The sequence below is a fragment of the Phodopus roborovskii genome, unplaced genomic scaffold (genome assembly GCF_943737965.1).
Source record: "Phodopus roborovskii unplaced genomic scaffold, PHOROB, whole genome shotgun sequence".
In the NCBI taxonomy this organism is placed as follows: Eukaryota; Metazoa; Chordata; class Mammalia; order Rodentia; family Cricetidae; genus Phodopus; species Phodopus roborovskii.
Window position 1 is genome coordinate 11,522,112 of NW_026126485.1, and position 21,861 is coordinate 11,543,972.

Sequence of the window (21,861 nt, forward strand, 5' to 3'; positions counted from 1 at the left end):
TGTAGTCAGTGAAAGTTATCCAGGGTGAAGGTTTAATAACTATACCATTTTCAAGTTGTTCAGGTTCTGTGCATCTCTCTATTCCAAACTAAATATTAAAAACAGACATCTCAGTTGGGCAGTGGGGGTATATGCCTTTAACCCCAGCACTCATGAGGCAGAGGCAGGTAGATCTTTGATAGTTCAAGGCCATCTGGTCTACAGAGGGAGTGCCAAGAGAGCCAAGGCTACACAGAGACACCCTATCTTGAAAACAAAACAAACAAAAAAAAAATGGACATCTCAATACCTAGCTCAATACCAGATCATTAGGTTCTCACCTATTCAACTCATGTTTATTGGCATTGATTAAGAGCTGAGAACTAAAGGGAAGTCATATTTCCTGGCTATCTTCAAAAGTATGGCAGCTTCTTAACCAAAGACAGATTCTGTAGATGCCTTCTTTGGCTTTTGGCATTTTGTTGCCCTTGACTCTGGGCTGGTTTGTGACTTGTTTTGATCAACACATAGCAAAGGTTATAGATAGATAGCAAAAATTATACAGGTCTGTTTCTGGGCTACCTACTTGAAGGGAACTGACATTTTCTGCTTTGTTTTGGTCACCATGTAAACAGCATGACAGAGACAGAAACCACCATGCTGTGAGGAAGCCCAATTGAGCTATATGGAAAGGCTTCCCTGAGTTTTGATGAAAGAAACCACAGAGATTGATGACTGGTAGAAGTCAGTGGGGAATGGTAGCTTGTGAACCAGGGGTTTAACCCATCTCCTGAATCCTTATCGTGGTTCCCCTTAACTGGGAATGTAGGAGGACCAGATGACCGCTCAATGTTTTTTTTTTTTTTTTATCAGTAAATTTAGGAGGTAGAATATTGGGGATATGACTCAGTGGTAGAGTACCTGCCCAACATGGGTGACATCCTCTTTTATCTATTGCAATAGATTAATAATAATAATAATAATAAATTAATAAATGGAATGAAAAGGTGGAATTTGTCCTATGATTTTAGAAACAGTTGTCATAAACAGGAAAGAGACAGAGAGAGCAGGGATATGCATGCATCCTATGCTAGTTGAGCTCAGACTTGCCACTATTTAGATTACATTTCTTCTACTCACCAAGAAATTTGGGTATATATCCCACCAAAGCTATGATCTGTGCCAACTCTAAGCAAGAGCTTTTCCAACTCCTATTTTTTTTTTCAAAGAAAACCTGAGTTTAGTCACTTTAGATATCTTATCACTCCTCTTTTCTCATTTTTTTCTTTGTGGAACATTCCTCTTCATTGATAATTTTAATGTGATTTTGTAATGAAAATAAATATTTTATTTTGTATATACAAGCACTTTCAAATATCAGTCATATATCTGTATGTAGATATACTACAAAAGAAAGTATAAATATAAATGTGTAGATATGTAAAAGATCACTGACTTCAGTTTTTGTCATAAATCCTAAAAAAAAGGATTCATTGGCTCAATATCTCTTCTGCCTTCCTCTGCTATTTTGCAATAGGTGCAAAATAGTGACAGCCAAGTCTTCAGGAGCTCAAGTGCTGCTATCTTCTTCGTAGATGTCTCCTGAGCCAGAGGAGCCTTGATGTGAAATGGGAGCCTCTGGTGTATTGCTAAGCTCTGTAAACTGTAAATCAGGGTAGGGGACAAAGGAGAGTCTAGCACAGTGGTTCTTAGGCTTCTGAATGCTGTGTCCCTTTAATGTAATTCCTCATGCTGTGGTGACCCACAAGCACAAAATTATTTTTGTTACTACTTTATAATTGTAATTTTGCTACTGTAATTATGAATCATAATGCAAAAATCTGATATGTAGGATGTGTGATATTTGACCCCTGTGAAAGGGTTGTTTGACATCCCCCAAAGGGGTTATGAGTCACAGATTGAGAATCACTGGCCTAACTGCTAAGCTATTTTGAGTGGATGTTGGAGTGAAGTTAGAGGCTTATTTGGGGAATCACGAGAGTCTGCCAGGAGACCTAAAGCTGCTTGCACTTTGGGAAATTGGCCTCTGCACTGAGCAGGTAGAAGGGTGGTATCATACTTCCAGATGCCAGAGAGCACAGGTGTTCATGTAGGAGGCACCCAGACGCAGTGCAACAGATCATTCTGGAGACCTTACATCATCACGGTGCGCTTTCTCCCGGTGCCCAACTCCTGGTGTCCTGGTGCTCCTTAGCTAACATAGCTGCCTTCACATCTTCTTCTTAGACTCAGCTGGGCAGGTTTGCCTGAGGTTTTGAGGTTGTGTGGTTAGGTTCCTGTGTCGCCCTCATTGCTACTGGTCTTCATGGTCATTGGCACTGCTTCCATGGTTTCCATCTCAACACCACGTGGCTGAGAAGTCTGCCTGTAAGACAGTTTATTCACAGGTTTTGAAAAAGAGGTCAGGGCCACTCTTGGGTCATCATATTTCTTATTGAAATGCATGCCCAATACCGAGTGGGTTACAGTAGCAGACACCAGCCCAGCTCTCGGAGATCTCAGAGACTAGGACAACCTAGAATGTTCAGATGTGCAGATAGCAAGAACTTTAATCCTACTTGGGCATTTTCAGCCTCACCATCCATACATCAGAGGTTTACCAGTGTTGTTGGAACAAATCCTGGCCCATTCTTAATGATGCATATTTTATCACTGTCAAGGTAAGTCTAAATGAGCAACCAACACTATAGGCCTTTCTCACATTACGAAGATAAAGTCTGCCAGGTGGTGGTGGCCCATGTCTTTAATCCTAGCACTTGGAGGCAGAGGCAGGAGGATCTCTCTGCTTTCAAGGCCAGCCTAGTCTATAGAGCTAGTTTCAGGACAGCTAGGGCTGTTACACAGAGAAATCCTGTCTCAAAGAACCAAAAGTATATTTAGTTTTGAAAATCCTTTAAAATCATTTTTTATTTTTGTCAGCATGTAGCATTTTGTGATTTTTGTAAAAAAAATATTGAACACATGCTAACCTTAGTTTAGTTATTTATGAATTACTTCTGGAGCTTATGGCATCTGTATCAGTTGATAGTTGTCAAGTCTTACGTGAAGTTTTGAGTACTATATTTCTTTTAGGATTTATCACAGTGTTTCATAGAATGTTCCTTTTAACAAAACCACGCTCATACATGTGTGTGTGTGTGTGTGTGTGTGTGTGTATTTTTCTGGTGATCAAACCCAGGGCTTCATACATTCTAGGCAAATGTTTACCAAACTGACTACATCTCTAGCCCCAGTCATATAATTTTATGGGGCTTAGCCTTTAATGACTGAGCTATCCCTCCAGCCATAGTCATATAATTTTATATTGATATCCTAGTTAGCATTTTATTTCTAGTGAATTCATGCTCTGTTTCAAGAATGCTGATAGTCACCCATGGAATAATGCAGAGGCAAGGTCTAGAGACCTATACTGTGTGGCGTTAACAACAATGTCAGCTGGTTACTCAATGTTAGAAGTGCAAGGTCAAAGCCAATATGCCATTTAAGAAAGAATGATAAACATGCTTTGAGAAAGATGAAAAATATAAAACTGAAATGCCAGGAAATAGAGGGAACTCAGCACAAATGCTGCAATGTAGAATTTCTGTTTTTAGAAATACAAATTAAGGCTGGCATGAGTATGTTTCTAAGAAGGTATGCCATGTGAGATGAGTGCATGCAGAATATATTTATTGGTATATTCACAAAAGAAGTGGACACAAATTACCATTGATATGGCACCCTGCATCATAGGCTCAGTTCCTGCTGACCCCATTTTAAACACATGGTCTGAGAACTATGTGAGAAGTGAAGGGCTCTCTTCAGGACTGGCCCAGTCCTACATAATTCCTGCTAGCTGCTACAGAACTGAGTGTGAGAATTTCTAGTCAGGACAGGAACTCATCTCTTGAGAGGGTCTCTTGGAATCTTTATGATCAAGCTTTTCTGCTGGAGAGGAAGAATTTGATTCTACAGCTCTCTTGTACCACTTACCTTGATCTGATGTACCAGGCAAGGAAAACCACAGCTCCTACACCAATCAGGGGGGCCAGGACCGATGTGGAGATGGCCACTGAAAAAGACAGAACTAAACTAGAGCCCATGAAGGAATGCATTGCCAAGAATTGGTAATTGTTGGTAATTTCCATTCTTGCCTAGAACAGATGCCCTTCTAGCCAGCTTGCCATTAATAATGTATTCCAGGGCTGGAGCAAAGCTCAGCAATCAAGGGCACATACTGGTTTTACAGATGAATGAATTTTGGTTCCTAACATACACACAGGGAAGCTCACAGCTGCCCAAGCTCTAGGGGATTCGATGTCCTCTTCTGGCTTCTGTGGGCACCTGCACTCACATGCACATACTCCTTCCATATAATTAAAAACAGTAAAAATAAATCTAAAAAGTATAAACTAAAAGGAAAAGCTAGCCGAAAAAACACTCAAAGTAATTTCCAACAAGTCACAACCACATACACAGAAAACTCTTGAGTCTAATGGTTGTTGGGTACAAAGTGTTAAGTTATAATGAGACTGTAGACAATCTTTACTTTCACTAAAATTATTTCTCTCTCTCTCTCTCTTTTTGCCTTTGGAGTTTTGAAATTACACTATAGTGTAAGGGGTACGGTTTTTCTGCCTGCCGCCTGGTCTTGCCCCACTGCCTCAGTCGGTAGAGCATGGGACTCTTAATCCCAGGGTCGTGGGTTCGAGCCCCATGTTGGGCGCCACCAGGGAGAGGCGGCTGGCAGTTCTGCTTTCTCCAGACTATCTTGACTCCTCTCACTACTTCCTCTTTCCTCCTTGTCTCCTAGTCCCGCCTATCTTGCTTTCCTATTGGCCAACAGTGCTTTAATCATTAAACCGGTATGAGAAACATATTTACAGAATCACATCTCCCATCACTGTAGTCAGAAGAAGCAGTAAAAATCACAGAAAGAAGACATCTTTACAGACAGTAAATAAAATCAGCATGCCAATGTTGTTACAAAAACATTAGGAAACACAATAAATCAATGAAAGATGTCTTGAAGTCTCAGTCTCAGATTGGAATTTTTTTTTTTTTTTTTAGATGTGTTGCATGTAAACTGTTTCCACACTGGCTAGTAGACTTAGCACCCATTTACTGCCAAGGAGTGACTTACTGGAAAAGAGGAATTAATGGTAGTGAGTAGTAGTTCTATTTTCACAATGCTCTTCCTGTTTCCTTTTGACTGAAAATAAACAACTGCAGAATCATCAGGAAAGGAGTCTCCCAGGCCACAGATATCACCAAACTGGTGACTTAACTCCAGTTTCTTTTTCAACTATATCCATGCAATGTTGGGAGAGAAACTGAAACCAGACTTCCAGAGACAAGGAATTAACAGATCATATGGCAAGTTCTCCACCCTTTCTGGAGGGAAAAGGAAGAAATAGAGATTTGACACGAGACAGGAGAAGATGGGAGGAAGGAGATGACGGAGAACAAAGGATAATGGTAAAGAGGCCATGAGGGACACTGGCCCCCCTTCCTCTTCGGCCCATGGTGTAGGTTGGGACTAAGATGGAGAAGGCAGCAGAGACAGTCAGGGCCAGTATTCATGGAGGATGATGAAATTGGTGTGTGTGAACACAGAGGGAACAGATTCTTTAGCAGGACCCAGGCAAGCCAGGCCAGTCCTGCAGGAAGATATTACAGTGAGTCTGCATTGGTGCTGAAGGAAGAGCATCTACTCATTGTTCCTGGGGTGATGTTTCTTTTTGTCTCTTACTGTCCTGGGTTCATGAGAAGGGATGAGCTCAGGACTTGGGGGTGTAGTTTAGAGTACTTACCTACCCATGCAGCAAGACCATAGGTTCTATCCTTAGGATTAAAAAGTAAATAAATAAAAGAAATGTTGTCTTCAAACCAGATACTCAAAAAAAAAAATTGATTGCTTTAGCTCAGCTTTTAGAATTTAATAAATTTATGGTTCTCTCTCTCTCTCTCTCTCTCTCTCTCTCTCTCTCTCTCTGTGTGTGTTTGTGTATTCTTTTGTATGAACCTGGGTATGCTTGAACCACAGTGGGAGGCCAGAGGACGACCTCAGGTCCTCTGTCCACCATTTTTTGAGATGGTCCCTTTCTTGTTCTCTACTGGAAAGTCAGGCTGACTGGCCCATGATCTTGTAGGAGGTCTCCAATCTCTGCCTCTTGTCTCCCCTTAGGAGCACTGACATGATGGCAGATGTCATTCTGTAAATATGTTTCTCTTATTGGTTAATGAATAAAGCACTGTTGGCCAATAGGAAAGCAACATAGGCAGGACTAGGAGACAAGGAGGAGAAAGGAAGTAGTAGGGAGATTCAAGATGGAGGACCTACAGGGTAGTACGCCGGGGCCTCTCTCTGGTAAGATAAGACCACATGGAAATACTTAGATGAATAGAAATGGGTTAATATTTAAGACAGAACTAGCCAATAAGTAATGCTAGTAACAGATCAACAGCTTTATATCTAATACAGCGTATCTGTGTGTTATTTGGGGCTGGCATGGCGGTGGGACCAGACCGGCAGGAAAAACCTATCATAACACTGGCATACAGACATGAGCTGCCATGACCAGCTTTGCATGGGTTCTGAGAGTTGAACTCAGGTCCTCATGCTTGCCTGGCAACTCCTTTTACCCACTGAGACATCTTCCCAACCCAATATCTTTTAAAATCAGAAATAAGTACTTTATAGCAATTTAAGACCATCACTAGTAAAGATTTGAATTTTCATTAGAGAAATAGATGAATGACAGAATGACAGGTGTAGTTCCCATCAGATGCAGAACACATCAGTGACAACAAACTTCTATCACATGTGGAAAAGACTCAAGGCACAGTACCATTCTTGACAATAACCTTTTCACTCCTAGTGAACTAGGTACAGCAGCGTAAGTGCTAGTGCAGTTGACATCCTAGGCTTAAATTCTGTAATCAGGAGTTTTGGGCTGGTAAACCAGCTCAGTGCATAAAGGCACCTGCTGCCAAGCCTGAAAGCCTGAGTTCAATCCCCGGGAACTACATGATGGAAGGAGAGAACCCACTCCCACTAATGGCACACACACACACACACACACACACACACACACACACACCAAGGAAGATTTTTTAAAATAAAATCAAAAGTCTTCAATAACAGCCGAGGTGAGGATCAGAAAGAAGATATTGGGATAACTGGTTAAGTTCTTGGCAGGAAAGGCTGTCAAGGGAACCTGCTGATAGTAAAAATGGAAGCCACGTTTCTTCACTATTTATTAAAACTATTTATTAAAATGTCAAAGTTTTTACACTAACTTATTAAGTATCTATTGAGCATCAGCTATTGGCTGTTTTCTGTTGAATTAAACAACTTTTAAGCCAGTGGTGGTGGTGCACACCTTTGATCTCAGCACTTGGGAGGTGGAGGCAGGTGGATCTCTGTGAGTTCCAGGCCATACTGGTTTACAGAGCGAGCTCCAGAACAGCCAGGACTGGACAGAGAAACCCTGTCTCAAAAATAAACAAGAACAACTTTTAAAAGTAGTGATAACTGGGGCTGGAGATGTGGCTGAGTGGGTAAGAGTACACACTGCTCTCTCCACGGATCCGGGTCTGGTTCATAGAACCCACACAGCAGTTCAGGGCCGCACACTAGCATAGCAGTTGCCTTTACCCAATGAGTCATCTCCCAACCCCAATATCTTTTAAAAATCAGTTCCAGAGAGGGTCTAATGCCCCTTTTTGACCTTGGCAGGTTCCTGTATGCACAAGTTGCACTTTCATACATTCAGGCAGGTACATATGCATAACATAGACATAAAAAATTTAAAAGAAAATAAAAGTGAGAACCATTTGTATAACTTACTTTAAACATTATAGACTGGGGATATAGCTCAGCGAAGAGCACTTGTCTAGCATGTCCTTTGTTCCCTTCTTATCATAAAACTAAAAAAACCATTAAAACAAAATATCAGTAGGTTGATTATCAGTTAACTGACTAAGCAATCACTATGGTTGAGCATTGTTAACATTGCCTTACAGAGATGTGCTCAGTTGATTGCCTATTCATGAAGAAAAAGCACCTCACCCTGTGTCCAAGGAGCCAATAAGCATCTGCAGTATGCAACTGGGGTACTCGCAGATCTTGGGTGGCAGGGATGGATGTCAATGTAAATGGCAAACTTTGAAGACATTGTCACAAATGCTTTTATAAAACTCGACTGGTTGTTATTTCAATTTATACTTTATTAGCAGACAATAAAACCTTTAGTATCCCATTTTCATTTCCTTGCTAACAATTTGACTCCTCTCATAATCAGGCATTCTCATGTCTGCCTTTAAGGAAGAACACCTTATTTATTCATCAAGAACTGTTTAAAATATAAAGGCCTTTGTATTTCCCACAATCCCTTGCACTTAATTATCTTTGTCATGAAAACCATGAACTGGAAAATTAAGTATTAGATCACTAATATATCTATTATAATTATATACTAAGTACAATTTCACACGAGTTTCCATTTAGTTACTGTTGGTAATGTAACTCAAGACAGTAACTAAATTGTGCTCAGGTCTATATGGAGTAGACTATTCTGTAACCACTAAAGAGAGAAAGGTGGTTTTTATGTGTGGATAGGGAGGATTGCTAAGATATGTCAGTGTCCTGGGAAACACTCATTGTCAACCTGATATAGCCCAGTGTCATCTGAGAGGAGAAGCCCCAACTGAGAAATTCCCCAGATCAAGTTGGTCTGTGGGCCTTTCTATGGGGGATTTCTTTGACTGTTAACTCATGTAGGAGTTCAGTCCACTGTGTAAAGCACCATTTCCTCCATGGCCAGGTGGTCCTGGCTGTATAAGCAAGCTAGCTGACAAGACTGGGGAGATGGTTCAGCAGTTAAGAGCACTTACTGCTCTTGTGGTGGACTGAGTTTGGTTCCCATTATTCACATTGGGTGGCTCACAGTTGCCTGCAACTCTAGTTCCAGGAGGTTCTGATGCCCCTGGCGTTCTAGAGCACCTGCATTCACGTGTATGTGCACGCACACACACAGATTATTTAAAATAATAGAAAGTGATCTTTTAGAAAAACATTTTTAAAAATTTTAAAGAAAGCTAGTGCATCATGAACCAGAGAGTGAATGAGCATGCAGCATCCCTCTGTGGCTTCTGCTTCAAGCTCCTGCTTGAGTTTCGGCTCTGACTCCCTCAGGGATGGACTGTGACCTGGAAGTATAAGCTGAATAAGCCCTTTCCTACCCAAGTCGTTTTGGGAAGAGTGCTTTATCACAGCAACAAAAAGCAAATGAGGACAGCTAGTAAGCAAATAGACATGCAATATCTACCCTTAGATTTCTTCTGTATGTGCTTATTTGTGCACAGCCAACAGAAGGAGGCAAAGGAGCCTTCTCTCTGTCTCCAGGGATGCTCTGAGTCAGAGGCAGGGTTTTCATTCTGTTCATTATGCACTGACTTTTGATTTTTTTGTTTTGTTTTTGCTTTAAATGTGTTGAGGTATGGTGTTACTATGTAGACACAATGGTCTTGAGACTCACTATGTAACCCAGGCAGAACCTAAACTCAAAGCAATCCTCCTGCCTTAGCTTTCTGAGTGCTGGGTTTACAGACATATGTCTCCGTGCTATTTAATTTTTGATTTTCAGACCATGTGCAAATTATTAAGAATTTGAAAAATAAAATATTCAAAACTATGTGGAAAGATTAATGGGCTATGTGTCATAGAGAAAAATAAGCTGCCTAATTCTGATACATTGTTCTCTTAAATCATGAATATGTTTTTGTTTATGTCCTTGTTATTAAGTGAGTTTTTCCAATAAAGTATTCTTCAAAGAGTCTTTCTAAAATGTCTTGCCTTCATCTATCATCTCTCTCTCTCTCTCTCTCTCTATATATATATATATATATATGTGTGTGTGTGTGTGTGTGTGTGTGTGTAGGTATGTGTATACACACACACACACACACACACACATCCATCTGCCTATGTATCTACTGTCTTTCTATCTATGTTTTTCATTTTGCAGTGTTGAGGACTGAGAAAGTGCTCTCTACTACTGAACTGTTATATCCACAGTCCTCTTCATGGTTTTAATTTTGATGTGGGGTTCACTAAGTTGTCCAGGCTGGCCTTGAGTTTGCAGTTCTCCTACTTCAGACTCCTGAGTAGCTGAGAATATAGACCTTTACCACCAAGGCTGTCTTCATTTGGTCATTTAAAAAAGAAAAAACACCATAACAAACATACTGCTAATATATCTAACAAATATACTGCTAATGTATCTAAAGCTACATCTGATTGCCAGATGTTACTTAGTGCAGGTAAAATAAGACCAAAAGCCAGTAAGCCATCTCCAGCTGGAAAATGTACGAATAGAAACTAGAGCCAGACAGTGTTGGCATACCTCTTTCACCCCAGTACTTGGGAGGCAGAGGCTGCCAGATGTCTGTGAGTTCGATCACAGCCTGATCTACAGATCAAGTTTCAGGATAACCAGGGCTGTTACATAGAGAAATACTGTCTCCAAAAGGGAGGAAGGGGGAGGAAGGAAAATAGAACATTTTATCCTCTTAAAAATGTGTGTGTGTGTGTGTGTGTGTGTGTGTGTGCGCGCGTGTGCGCGAGTGTGTGTGCGCGCGCGCACGTGCAATATGCAGGTGCCCACAGGCCAGAAAAGGCTGTTGTGTCCCCTGAAGCTGGGGTTACAAGTGGTTGTGAGCTATCTGTCTGGGGTGCTGGGAACTGAACTCTGGTCCTCTGCAAGAGCAGTAAATACCCTTTACCCCTGAGCCATCTCTCTAGTGCCTTTTGCTCCTTTTAAAGTTTGTCAGAATACACTGTTAGATTCCTCCTCTCTGCACCCCACACCCTTCTTTATGGCACTGAAGCTTGGCCTTGATGAGCGAGCAAGCATAGTCCCTGAGCTGCACCCCTCCCTGCCCTCCCTCCTCTCCGGCTCTTCTCTTTCTTCTCCAAGATCTCTCGTCCTCCCTTTCACAAACACTTTTCTGATGTCCTCCTGTGTTGATTGTACAGTCTCTTTTTCTTCTAACTGTAATGCTCCATGTCTTGTATCAACAGAAACATTTAGAACAGTCATCATGCTCCAGGCTGTGAGCTCTAGACAGTTTCTAGCAGAATGACATTGCCCTAGTGACAGCAGCAGGTTCCTGTGGATTCCTGATATGCCCTGGATATGAGTGGAGCCTGGTGGGGCTTACCTGTGACTAACTGAACCTTTGTACATCAGTAGTGTGACAGTTGGAAGCTACAGATCTTAAGATAAGTAATCATGGCCAATGACAAATTCCATCAACAGGGTATTATACAAGGTATTCTCTGGTGGAGACATATCAGAGAGGCAAAGGTGTACTGCTGGTGACCTTGCTAGAGTGGCCCGGAAGAGGCTGATGAGCATTCTGGGTCCATTTTACAGTCCCTGGTTATAAATACATCTGACAAAAGTAAACACTCACCTCTGGTCATTTTGGAGCTGTTTGGAGAAATCTCTGCAGAGGAGAGAGGAAAACTGAGTCAGGGTTGGAGTTCCGAAAGCCCCAGGTTCTCATGAAACTGGAGAGATTAGAGCTGGTGTTATCTTAGAACCATAAGAGAGATGGAGCTGGTGTTATCAAACTGGTCTCAGCAAAAACGAACAGGATAACATGCTGAGGTGCTTGGTCACACCTAAGCAGTGGACATGCCTTAGAGGGGAACAATTGCCAGTGGCGTCTCTGCCTGTAGACCACAGCTCCACACTGTCAACTCCTGCCGTTCTCTGGCGTGCACACCAGTAAGCCATGTCATATCTGAGAAATGGGATTTCTTTCCTAGCTAGCCTTCCAGTGGGGATTGCAGAGACCATTCAAGCATGATGGTGGGCAGCAGGCGGCTGGGCCACTCAGTCAGTTCTAAGCCCGAGTGCTTCAAAGCTAGTGCAGATACCCTCCTGCAAGATCCCAATCCGGGCGGGTCTCAGAAGCAGTACGTGGGGAACTGGCCTGTCCTTGTACAGAGCTTGGGCTAACCTGGTGTCCTGAGGGAAGTGGAGGCTGTAGGCTCCAAGGCCATTGTTGCTGCAAGAGATGGGGCTCGGGAGGATTCATGACTGCTTGTCCCCGCGGTTCCTGCAGAAGCTGGTTGGGATGGAGTCAGCCGGGAGCCTGGCACAGTAACTATCTCTGTGGCCAATGTGGTATCTGATTTGGGAGATACAGTTTCTGGCTCTGCAGGAAATTCCAAGACTGAGACATAAAAAAATTCAGACTAGTATTTGGAACCCAAGGACCCACTTCAGGGAACCTGTCTTAGCCAACCTGCCCCCAGCAAACAGTCCCCTTTATCTGTTTGCTTTATCTGGCTGCCAGAGGACTCAGTTATACATGCGCAAGCCCCCCTTTTAAAGCAAGCATGCCAAGCGCGCACCCCTCTCTTGCCCTCTCTCTCTGGCCTCCTCTCTCTGCTCTTTCTCTTCTCTCCTGCTTTTGGTTGGCCACCAGCTAACCCCCCCCCCCTTTTTCTCCCCTCTCTCAATAAACTCCATGTGGTCTCTGAGTCTTGTGTTTGTGTTTCTTAGTTAATAATTATAGCAAAAGAACAACATTGGTGCCGTGACTCGGATCAGGCCCTCCTCAAGTACTCAGTGGCCATCTACTGTTGGATGGCCAGCCTGAGGTATTTGGGGACCCTGATTACGAACCAGCAATCCACTTCCATCCACCCGTTCGCTGGAAATACCATCCCACACCGGCTACAATTCGGTAAGGTACCCTTTTTCATTATTACTCCTTTCCTTAAGGTCTGGTGCATTTCCCACTGGTGAGTTAAGATTCCGGCTTGCAGCCTTCCTGTCTTCGGACTGCTGAGTCCTTATCTGGCACTTTGCCCTTGGCTACATTCTTGGGCTGATGAGTTCCAAAATAATTGGCCAGTTTTTACTTCACCCATGGGAAATAAACCAGCCTATATATCCCCTACAAAATAAGTCAAATTGGCCAAAATTACTGCCAGCGAACAGGTAGATGGAAGGAGTTTTTCCTGCCTCTCTGTTAAACAATCTCTTTCCTTAAACTTGTTTCTGTTCTCTTCCCACCACGCTAAAACTCTCCTGCCCGCCACAGTTGCAGCCTGTCTCAGGGCAGTGGGCTGGGCTGAGGCAGCATCTGCTCAAGTTTTTCATTTTTCCCCACGAATGAGGTTTTCGGATTTTGTGCCCTAGCACCACTCATGCTGACTGGTGCATTCATTTCTCAGATCCATGAGGGGTCTCTCGGGTTTTATATCCTAGCACTGCCCTTAGATTGGTACATACATTTCTCAGGCCTACGGTGGTCTTTTTGGATGTTGTACCCCTTGGACTCCGGTGTCCTGTTAGTTTCACAAATCCTTCTGCCTCACTCGTGGAAAGAAAAAAAAAAAAAAGCCAACAAAATTATATCTCAAAGCTTTATGATTTCTGCCAGCTGTTGGGAATATGTTTTATGGCAGCCGCCATCTTGACCATGTGGCCTAGCCTCACCCCCCATGGTTCTTCCCTCTGCTACATCAGCCACCTAGACAGAGGGAGTCTAACCGGCTTCTGCCTCCAACAGTACCTGTAATTCATTTACCTTTTGCCTTTTATTCTTTGTATCTAATTTCTTTTTTCACTATGTTACACATAGCTTCACACTCTAGTCTTCATTTTTACCCAGACCTGTTTAATATGTCTGTACATGTGATTTAAATTTAACTTTATATGTAAATGTAAACTAACACTATAACTTAAATTCAACTGTAGTAAGTCTCAAATATTTCTAAATTTGTTATGTGCCTTTAAATGGTGGTAAATATTTAAGGTTATAAAGGTCTATTTCAAACTAACAAAATATTTATGCAACCCCGTCTTTCCTGTAAGCTGTTTATAAAGGTTAAGCTTCTATTATCAAAGGAAATTTTTCTCTACCTCTTTGTCCCTTACAGGTGTAAGTCTAGCCTTCTAAGTTAAAACAGTTACAGTCAGGCTGGAGGGCTCTGAGTATAACATCCCTCCACAGCCTCTCAGCTTGGATCCAGTTTTCCAAACAGATTAATTAATTACAGGGATAAAGCCTTACCTAGCTACCTATGTGTTTAAGGCAAGTAACTAAAGACAAGTTTTGTATATTAAGATATGCTAAACAGCCAGACAGCCCTCAAATGCTCAGAGATCTAGAGAATATGGCATTTAAAATGTTTCATTAAAAAGCTTTTTATAACAGAGAGACAGGCCAGCTGCTGGCACCACCCATTTCCTCCAAGAAGACTGATGGACACTGAAGAAACTCCACCCACAAAAGTGGCAATGCTAGCCACTGAGCAATACTGCCTTTCATCTCAACTGCTGCAAAAGGCTCTAAGGACCATGGACAAGAGGGCAGTGGAATCGACTTTCTCCACGTTGCTTGGGCCAACGGCAGGTAAGTCTTCCAAAAGCTCCTAATCCACAGGTCTCGTGCCATCAGCAGAAGACAGATGTCCTTAAAGCCTCTGACTTCAACAACTGTGGAGGACCTGGGGGTGGCTGTCCATGCTTCCAGTTAGTAAGTCCCTGTTACTCTCTAATCATTCAGGTAAAATTTTATCCTTCTCAAGAACTCTGATGCATTTGACGACTGGTAGCTTTGTCAGCTTAAGGCAGCAGCCAAGGCTCCAATTGTTACAAAACAGATTTCAAAACTGGGTATTTTAAGGTTGCTACTGCTTATAGTCTTAACATTAATCAATAAAGTTTTAATAAGCTACTAATCCAATTCTGACAGTATTAAACACCATACTATGTCACTATATGATCATAACTCTAACTACAAGCTCACAATTAAGGTGCTTTTCATTGTGCTAAAAATCTGCCAGTTGTATGTATTAGTTCTTTCAGCCAAATCATTTCTAACATGAGTATGCTGATAAAGTGTCTAATATTTATGTTTCACAAACCCAAAGGATTCTTTAGGTTCCAGGGAGCAGAATTGGATCCATTTACAGGTCAGATTCACTCCAAATAAATATTACTCAACTTTTTCCTGGCCTTGGGACTTCCTAACCTTGTCCTGGGACCTCCTTGGGAGCCCCTCCCCCACCTTACACTTCTCCCATTAAGTACTTGGACCTAAGGGAAAAAAACCTTAACCTTGTCCTCTGTTCTGCTAACATCTTGCCAGGTCTCAAAGAGATGCCAGAGCTCCATACTATGAAACAACCAGCTACTAGGACATGGCAGCACCCCAGCTTTCTCAGATCCCTGGATCAACGCCCCCAAGTCAGCAGGAAGCAGTCTTGAGAACTCAAAGTCCTTTTTCCCTAACCTGCCACACCCAACCCCCACCTTTTTAATAACTGTAAGAGATGGGAATGTTGGGAACCAGCAGCCTGCTGATCCCGCCCCCGACGATGGGCGGGACTCTCATGGCTACGTCATCACTACATCAGGCTTTACCTGGCTGCTCAAGCTTTACCTGGCTGCCAGAGGACTCAGTTGCTCATGTGCAAGCCCCCCTTTTAAAGCAAGCGTGCCAAGCGCGCCCCCCCTCTTGCCCCCTCTCTCTTGTTTTTTCTCTCTCCTCGCTCTTTCTGTCTTTCTCTTTCTTCTCTCTCTCTCCCCTGCTTTTGGTTGGCCACCAGCTACCCCCTTTCTCTCCCTTCCCTCAATAAACTCCATGTGGGCACTGAGTCTCATGTTTGTGTTTCTTAGGCAATAGCTGCAGCAAAAGAACAACAGTTATAGTCTCAAAGACTTGATGCCAAGACACAAGTGGAACTGCATTGTGAAATTGCGCTGGAGTGCTAGTTTTCCCTTTCAGTTTCATTGGTTCTTTGTTTGTTTATTTGTTTTTCTAGACAGAGTTTGTCTGTATACCAGCCCTGGCTGTCCTGGAACTAGCTCTGGAGACCAGGCTGGACTCAATTCAGAGAGGTCTGCCTACCTCTACCTCCTGAGTGCTGGGATTAAAGGCATGTGCTGCCACCGCTCAGCTCAGCTTTGCTGTTTCTTAAGACAGGATCTATTATGTGTCGCTGGCTGGCCTGGAACTTGTTGTATAAACCAGGCTGGCCTCAAACTCATACAGAGCTCCCTGCCTCTGCCTCCTGAGTGCTGGGATTAAAGGCATGCACCACCACACTTGACTGTTTCACATGTTGGAATGACATTTTGAAATAAGAGGAAGCTTACATCCAGCTCCCTGCATTCCTTAGACAGAATCCAAGGAGAGGATTCCGATTTAGTTCCCACTGGCATGGAAGACATCTGGGTTTTGGCTCCTGTCTTCCTTATTCATCACTGGTAGATGGATACCCCTAACCTCTAAAATGGCCTACCCATTCCCTACTCTCTATTCTCTTCCAAATGAAAATGTGTCTTTCACTGTGACAAATAACAAGCCTGGGAAATGCAGTGTGAGGAAAGCATGCTGGGAGGCCGGGCATATTGGTACTGCAGAGGCATGATGTGGTGTCCCGCACCATGTAAGATGTACACATATCCTTAAGTCCTACTCAGATGTATCCCTCCTCCACAAACCACCATCCCTGCAGAAAACTCACATCCAAGAACTCATGATCATACCAATTAGTGTCCAAGGCTGTGTCTGCACATTTTTGTCTAAATGAGGAACATCTGACCAAGCATTTGGGACACAGAGGCAAGGCTGAGAGAGGTTGATCATTCTTATCTCTTGAGTATAAACACTGTGTATGATGTCTCATACCCAAGGAGCTTGGGAATCACTTCTGTTTTAAAAGGGTCATGTACCCACCACTTTCTTCTGTTTTCATGCAGCCTACTTACCAGAACAGACACTCCTTTTTGTTTTATTATGTTTTCCTAATAGTACTGGAGGTTGAACCTAGAGCCTTTTATATGCTAGGCAAGCATTCTACCAATGAACTACAGCCCCAGCTCTATTTTGTTATTAATTTTTCGTAAGCTGGAGCCTTCTAAGCTGCTGATTCTCAGAGCTGTCTCCAGACCAACTGGAATTCTTCAGCAAGGTCCCTGTGTATCAATCGCAGAGACCCAGCACACTGGAAGTTGTGAGCAATTGAGAATGATTGCAAACAGAGGTTCCCATAATTGGGAGTGGAAGGAGGAAACAAGGGAAAACCACAAACTGGATGATGTGACAATAAAACTTAATAGAAAACGAGAGCATTGTAGGGTGGAGAGCACAGGTTTCAAATGTTCTTAACAATGAGACAAATGCTGAGGGCACTGAACTAGATTATGTAAAATGAAGTGCAAAGCATTGAGCAGGGTTCAGTGGCTCGTGCCTATAATCCGAGGACTCTGGAGGCTGAGGTAGGATGCCTGTGCATTTGAGGCCAGGACACATAGAGAGACCCTGTGAGAAAGGAGGGAAGAAAAGAAGGAAGGCAGGGATGGAGAGTGGGGTGACGCTCCTGCAATATTTCTGTATTATTGTGTTATGACGGTTAGCTCTAACTTGACATGAGGAAAGGTAATCTCAATGAGGAATTGCCTACACTGGTTTGGCCTGTGAGCATGTCTGTGAGGGATTATCTTGATTAATTGATGTAGGAAGACTCATCCCACTGTGGGTGGTGCCATTCCGTAGGCAGGGGCTCCTGTACTGTCTCAAGAGTGGAGAAGTTGAGCTGAGCACATGCAAGTGAACACGCATGCATGCCTGTCTCTCTGCTCTTGATTGTGGATGTGACGTGACTGGCTACTTCAAGCTCCTGCCACTGTGATGGTTATAACATGAAAATGTAAGGCAAAACAAACTCTTACTTACTCCCTTAAGTTGCTTTTTGTTGAGATATTTTAACCCAGCAACAGAAAAGAAACTAGAACAAGCTTCCAAATTAAATTGCTAATGGTGAAGACTGGGAAGCTGGATAGTAGGGACACACTACTACTCGAGAGTGGTACTGCTACTGCACTCAAGAGGTAGAGGTAGGCATAGCCCTGTGATTTTTGAAGCCACCCTGGTCTATATAGTGAATTCCAGGACAGTGAGAACTCCATAGTGAGACCTGCCTCTACCCACCCACTCCCCTGCAGCAAATAAATAAATAAAGTCAGTCTACAATGAATCCCTCACACTGTTTCACATTTTGCCAAAGAGTCCTGTCCCTGCCCTTTCTTTGGACTGTCTTGCCAAGGACATGGATAGTGAGTAGCAAGTACTTTGGAAGATAGAGATGGTATCTACCTCTGGAGGAAAGATCAGGCTTTTTTGTTGCCAATTATAAGACATTCAGCTTCTGTGCCCTCAGGCTTCTCTGGCCCAGTGCAACCTGCAGAATACTGGGATGTATTCTTGCTTATCTTGCTGCCCTTGCAGGCCTGAGAGATGATTATGTGCCTGCTTCCCTGTGCCACGTGGAAAGCCCTTTAATAATGCTGATGCAAGTTAAGAAAGAAGTGATAGCCAGGTGTTGGCAGAGCATGACTTCAATCCCAGTACTCGGGAGACAGAGGCTGGCAGAGCTCTGAGATCCAGGACAATGAGGCCTATAGAGTAAGTTCTAGAACAGCCAAGACTACACAGAGAAACCCTGTCTCAAAAAAAAAAAAAAAAAAAAAAAAAAAAAAAAAGAAAGAAAGAAAGAAAGAAAAACAACAAATAAATAAGCAAAAACAAGTGGGATCAAATCTCAGGTGCTTGATAAGGTTCTTGATAAGCTTGATAAGGGTGAGTGTTTACAGCTTACTGGGTCTAATACGTTAATGGTAGATTCTAAGCCACTAAGAATTATGCAAATGTGAATTCTGGATATCAAATAACCTTGAGAAAGCTAAGCCTCTACAAGTTCTGAATCTTGCCGTCAACATAAAGTTCTGCTGCCTGGGTGGGCAGGGATCCTCAGCAGTGGGCCATGGTATTTATGATAGGGGAATGGATCCATCTTCTTCACATTTTCCCAGTTTTCCTACCTTTTTCAGGAGGGGAGGAGCTCTCTGGCTGTGGGGTCACCTTTGGCGTCACTGCTGTGGAAGGCAGCACTGGACTCTGGTGAGCCAGGGAGGGGTCTCCTAGAGAGAGGACATTCACATGGCATTTATGATTTTGAGGGCAGAATCTGAGGCGGTTTCAGAACTAGCTACGAAGAAAAATAATCAATGCCATCGGTGCACCTCTACTTCTCTGCCTTCCTGGGACAAGGCTAGTAGCAAAGGAAATGAGTCAGTTTCCCAACTCAAATGCACAGACTGAAAGTTGCCTTTTTAGGATTTCCCACAGGTCAGTCATCAAATAATTTTTGTGTGGAATGATATATGTAAAATCAACTCAATTTTATCATACTAGGTTTTCATGGGAAAAACAAAATACCACTCAACAGACTCCATTTATATAGGAGACTATCACTCAGTGCACAGGAGTTGGGAAAACAACGAAGGGGATTGCTGGTGGTAAAATGGCCAAAGAGCAAAACCTTTGCACCAGATGAGACTTAAAGATTCCTCCCGCTTTTGGACTCTGAAATTCTGATTACAGGGCCAAAGAGATGGCTGTCAATAAAGTGACTGTCACATAAAAACAAGGATCTGAGTCCTGATCCCCATTATGGCATAGATCTGGGACTCTAGTGGCTTCAACAGGCACCCTCTGTATATCCAGTACATAGGTAGCAATCAGTGAGTGTTGGGTTCAGTGAGAGACACCATCTCAAAACATAAGGTAGAGAATAACAGATGTAGACATTCTAAGACTGCCAGCCGTCACATGCATGGGCACTTATGTGAATGCACACTGTGCACCCACATGTATGTGTACACAAATACAAGACATGCACATAAACATAAGTGCACACACATATCTCAAAAAAGAAAAAATAATTGAGCACTTGGTGGGTGAACATACTTGCCATCAAGCCTGAAGATGTGAGTTCAAATCCCTGGACTCAATGTGGCAGAAGGAGAGAAACAATTGCTGCAGATTTGACCTCCACATACGGATGCTCTCTCTCTCCCCAAATAAATAAATACATAAATAAATTTAATTTTAAAGTATCCTCATTGCAGCTTCTTTATTTCCTTCTTATCTTCTTGCCCCTATTCAGAGTGGCTGTCCATCCTGGATTCCTTCACCAAAAGATGTGGGGTTTTGAGGAAACCTGAGTGTTATGGTTTGGATCTGGAATGTGACCTCCAAGATCATGTTTTGAAGGCTAGGTTCCCCCAGCTTAAAGTTCCTTGTAAGGCTATGCAAACAAGCAGGTATCAGGACTCCTTCCTTCCCTTATCTCTGCTAAACTCTCAGCCTGAAGCTGTGTGTGTATATGTGGTGGTGGGGGGGAGGGCAATGGGGAGGATGAAGACAATCTGACAGCCTGAGAGAAAGCCTGGCTCTTCCAGGAATTCCAAGAAGGAGCAGGGCATTTCCACCTAAGTCCTCAATGAACCTGCACTCGCTGCTGCTAGCCATGTACTGGATATGCAGTGGGTTCCTGTAGAAGCCGTGCTCTCCTGAAGATTACGGGCCACTTTACTTTTCTAGGGAGCAGAATGGGGATTAGTATTCCTGGAAGCACCACCAAGTGGTTCTACCTATGGAATGTTGGCCTTCATCCAACTGTGGGTGAGTTTCTTAAAAAGTTGATTCTCCCAATCTTTGTCCTTGCTCTTGATCATAGCTGGACACTGCACTGCTGAGTAAGCCAGAGATATTCTGTTTGTTAGGTTTAGCCAACCTTCCAGGTTCTGGCAAACAAGAAGAATGTATGTTTTCCTGAAGCCCTCTGCCTTGTGAGAAATCCAAAAAGCTCTCTGGGCAGCTTGAGCACACACCTAGACCATTGCCAATCCTCTGGCTTCTATCATGCCAAAACAAATACTGACGGTCATAATAATTAACCTTTATCAGGTTCCACTTAACTCTACGAACCATTGTTGACATCAGGTTCACTTTTTTTGGATCACCAAGCAGAGTTCCAAGAAGCTAAAGGATTTTCCCAGGGACACAAAATAGGTAAGTGGCAGAGCTAGGATATGAGCCAAGAATGGGTGACAGAACCCACTGCCCATGTATTCTTACACCAGTGCCCCACTGGTTTAGTTAGCCCCAGATCTCAGCACAGGTTTCTTTGGCTCCCACAGCTCCCACTCTTCAGCTCTCCTCTCTATTCAGCCTTGAAAGGAGGCAGGGGGACAGTGTGGGGACTGGTACTTACTGATGCACTTGAGGTTAGGAGTTGTCCAATGGGCAATATTTGTGTTCTTGTTAATCACACACTCGGTCAGTGTGGACGTGCCAGCTTTCCGTTTGAAACCAGAATTACAGACATACCTCTCCCTGGAGTTCACACTGTAATTCTTGACCCGTATGTCTGCATGTTCAACAGATATGGGGGTTGGGCATGTGGTACCTAGAAAGTGCATGAGAGGGGAGAGAGATGAGAAGGCTGTGGTTTATTCATGGGTGTCTTCATGGAAGCACAAGGAATAGCTTTGCAGCTAGGGTTGAGCTTCTCCTGGGGCCCATAGGAGAGATTCCAGGCCTAAGCACATGGATGTGATTCATCTAGAATCTTCCAGGAGTTTCCTTTAAATGCCAGCCATTTAGTGTGACTAGATACCCAAAAGTCTTCAACAAACCCTCTCCTTTACCCACCATCACCCATCTATCTCTAAGCTCATTGTATCTCTCAAAGCTATTCATCTTTCTCCATTCTGGGTCAAGATTATTTGAGGGATGTCACACTGCTGTTTTTGATCAATAGCATGAGTCTCCAGATTGGTGTCCCTGTGTCCCACTGCCAACAACCAGCATGATAGTTAGCCATACACCCTTAACTTTGCCATCATAATTGTTAGCCACGCATCCTTAACAACTTTACCAGCATGATTGTTAGTCATGCATCCTTGGCAGCCTGCTACTCTCACAGTAAAATCCAAAATC

General features: G+C 43.1%; 1 protein-coding gene and 1 non-coding gene across 2 annotated transcripts; one reads left to right on the forward strand and one right to left on the reverse strand.

Moving 5' to 3' along the window:
* Window positions 1-1,273: 1,273 nt before the first annotated feature.
* On the reverse strand, window positions 1,274-21,356 carry Il15ra (interleukin 15 receptor subunit alpha). Its single transcript, XM_051194816.1, has 6 exons — window positions 21,134-21,356; window positions 18,897-18,995; window positions 12,013-12,210; window positions 11,461-11,493; window positions 3,973-4,051; window positions 1,274-2,365 (listed from the first exon to the last, which is right to left on the reverse strand). The coding sequence occupies exons 1-6, from the start codon at window positions 21,339-21,341 to the stop codon at window positions 2,269-2,271; spliced, it is 714 nt and encodes a 237-aa protein (XP_051050773.1). The 5' UTR covers window positions 21,342-21,356; the 3' UTR covers window positions 1,274-2,268.
* Window positions 4,633-4,705, forward strand: Trnak-cuu (transfer RNA lysine (anticodon CUU)). The gene has a single exon. It is a non-coding gene; the product is annotated as a tRNA-Lys (tRNA).
* Window positions 21,357-21,861: the final 505 nt, after the last annotated feature.

Bases quoted from the DNA above. Each gene is read 5' to 3' on its own strand.
- Il15ra (XM_051194816.1), bottom strand. From the start codon at position 21,341: ATGCACTTTCTAGGTACCACATGCCCAACCCCCATATCTGTTGAACAT. The intron at 18,996-21,133 runs GTAAGTACCAGT...TCCTCTCTCTAG, and splicing joins TCCTAACCTCAAGTGCATCA to GAGACCCCTCCCTGGCTCAC. The intron at 4,052-11,460 runs GTGAGTGTTTAC...TGTCTTTTTCAG, and splicing joins CAGCTCCAAAATGACCAGAG to TGGCCATCTCCACATCGGTC.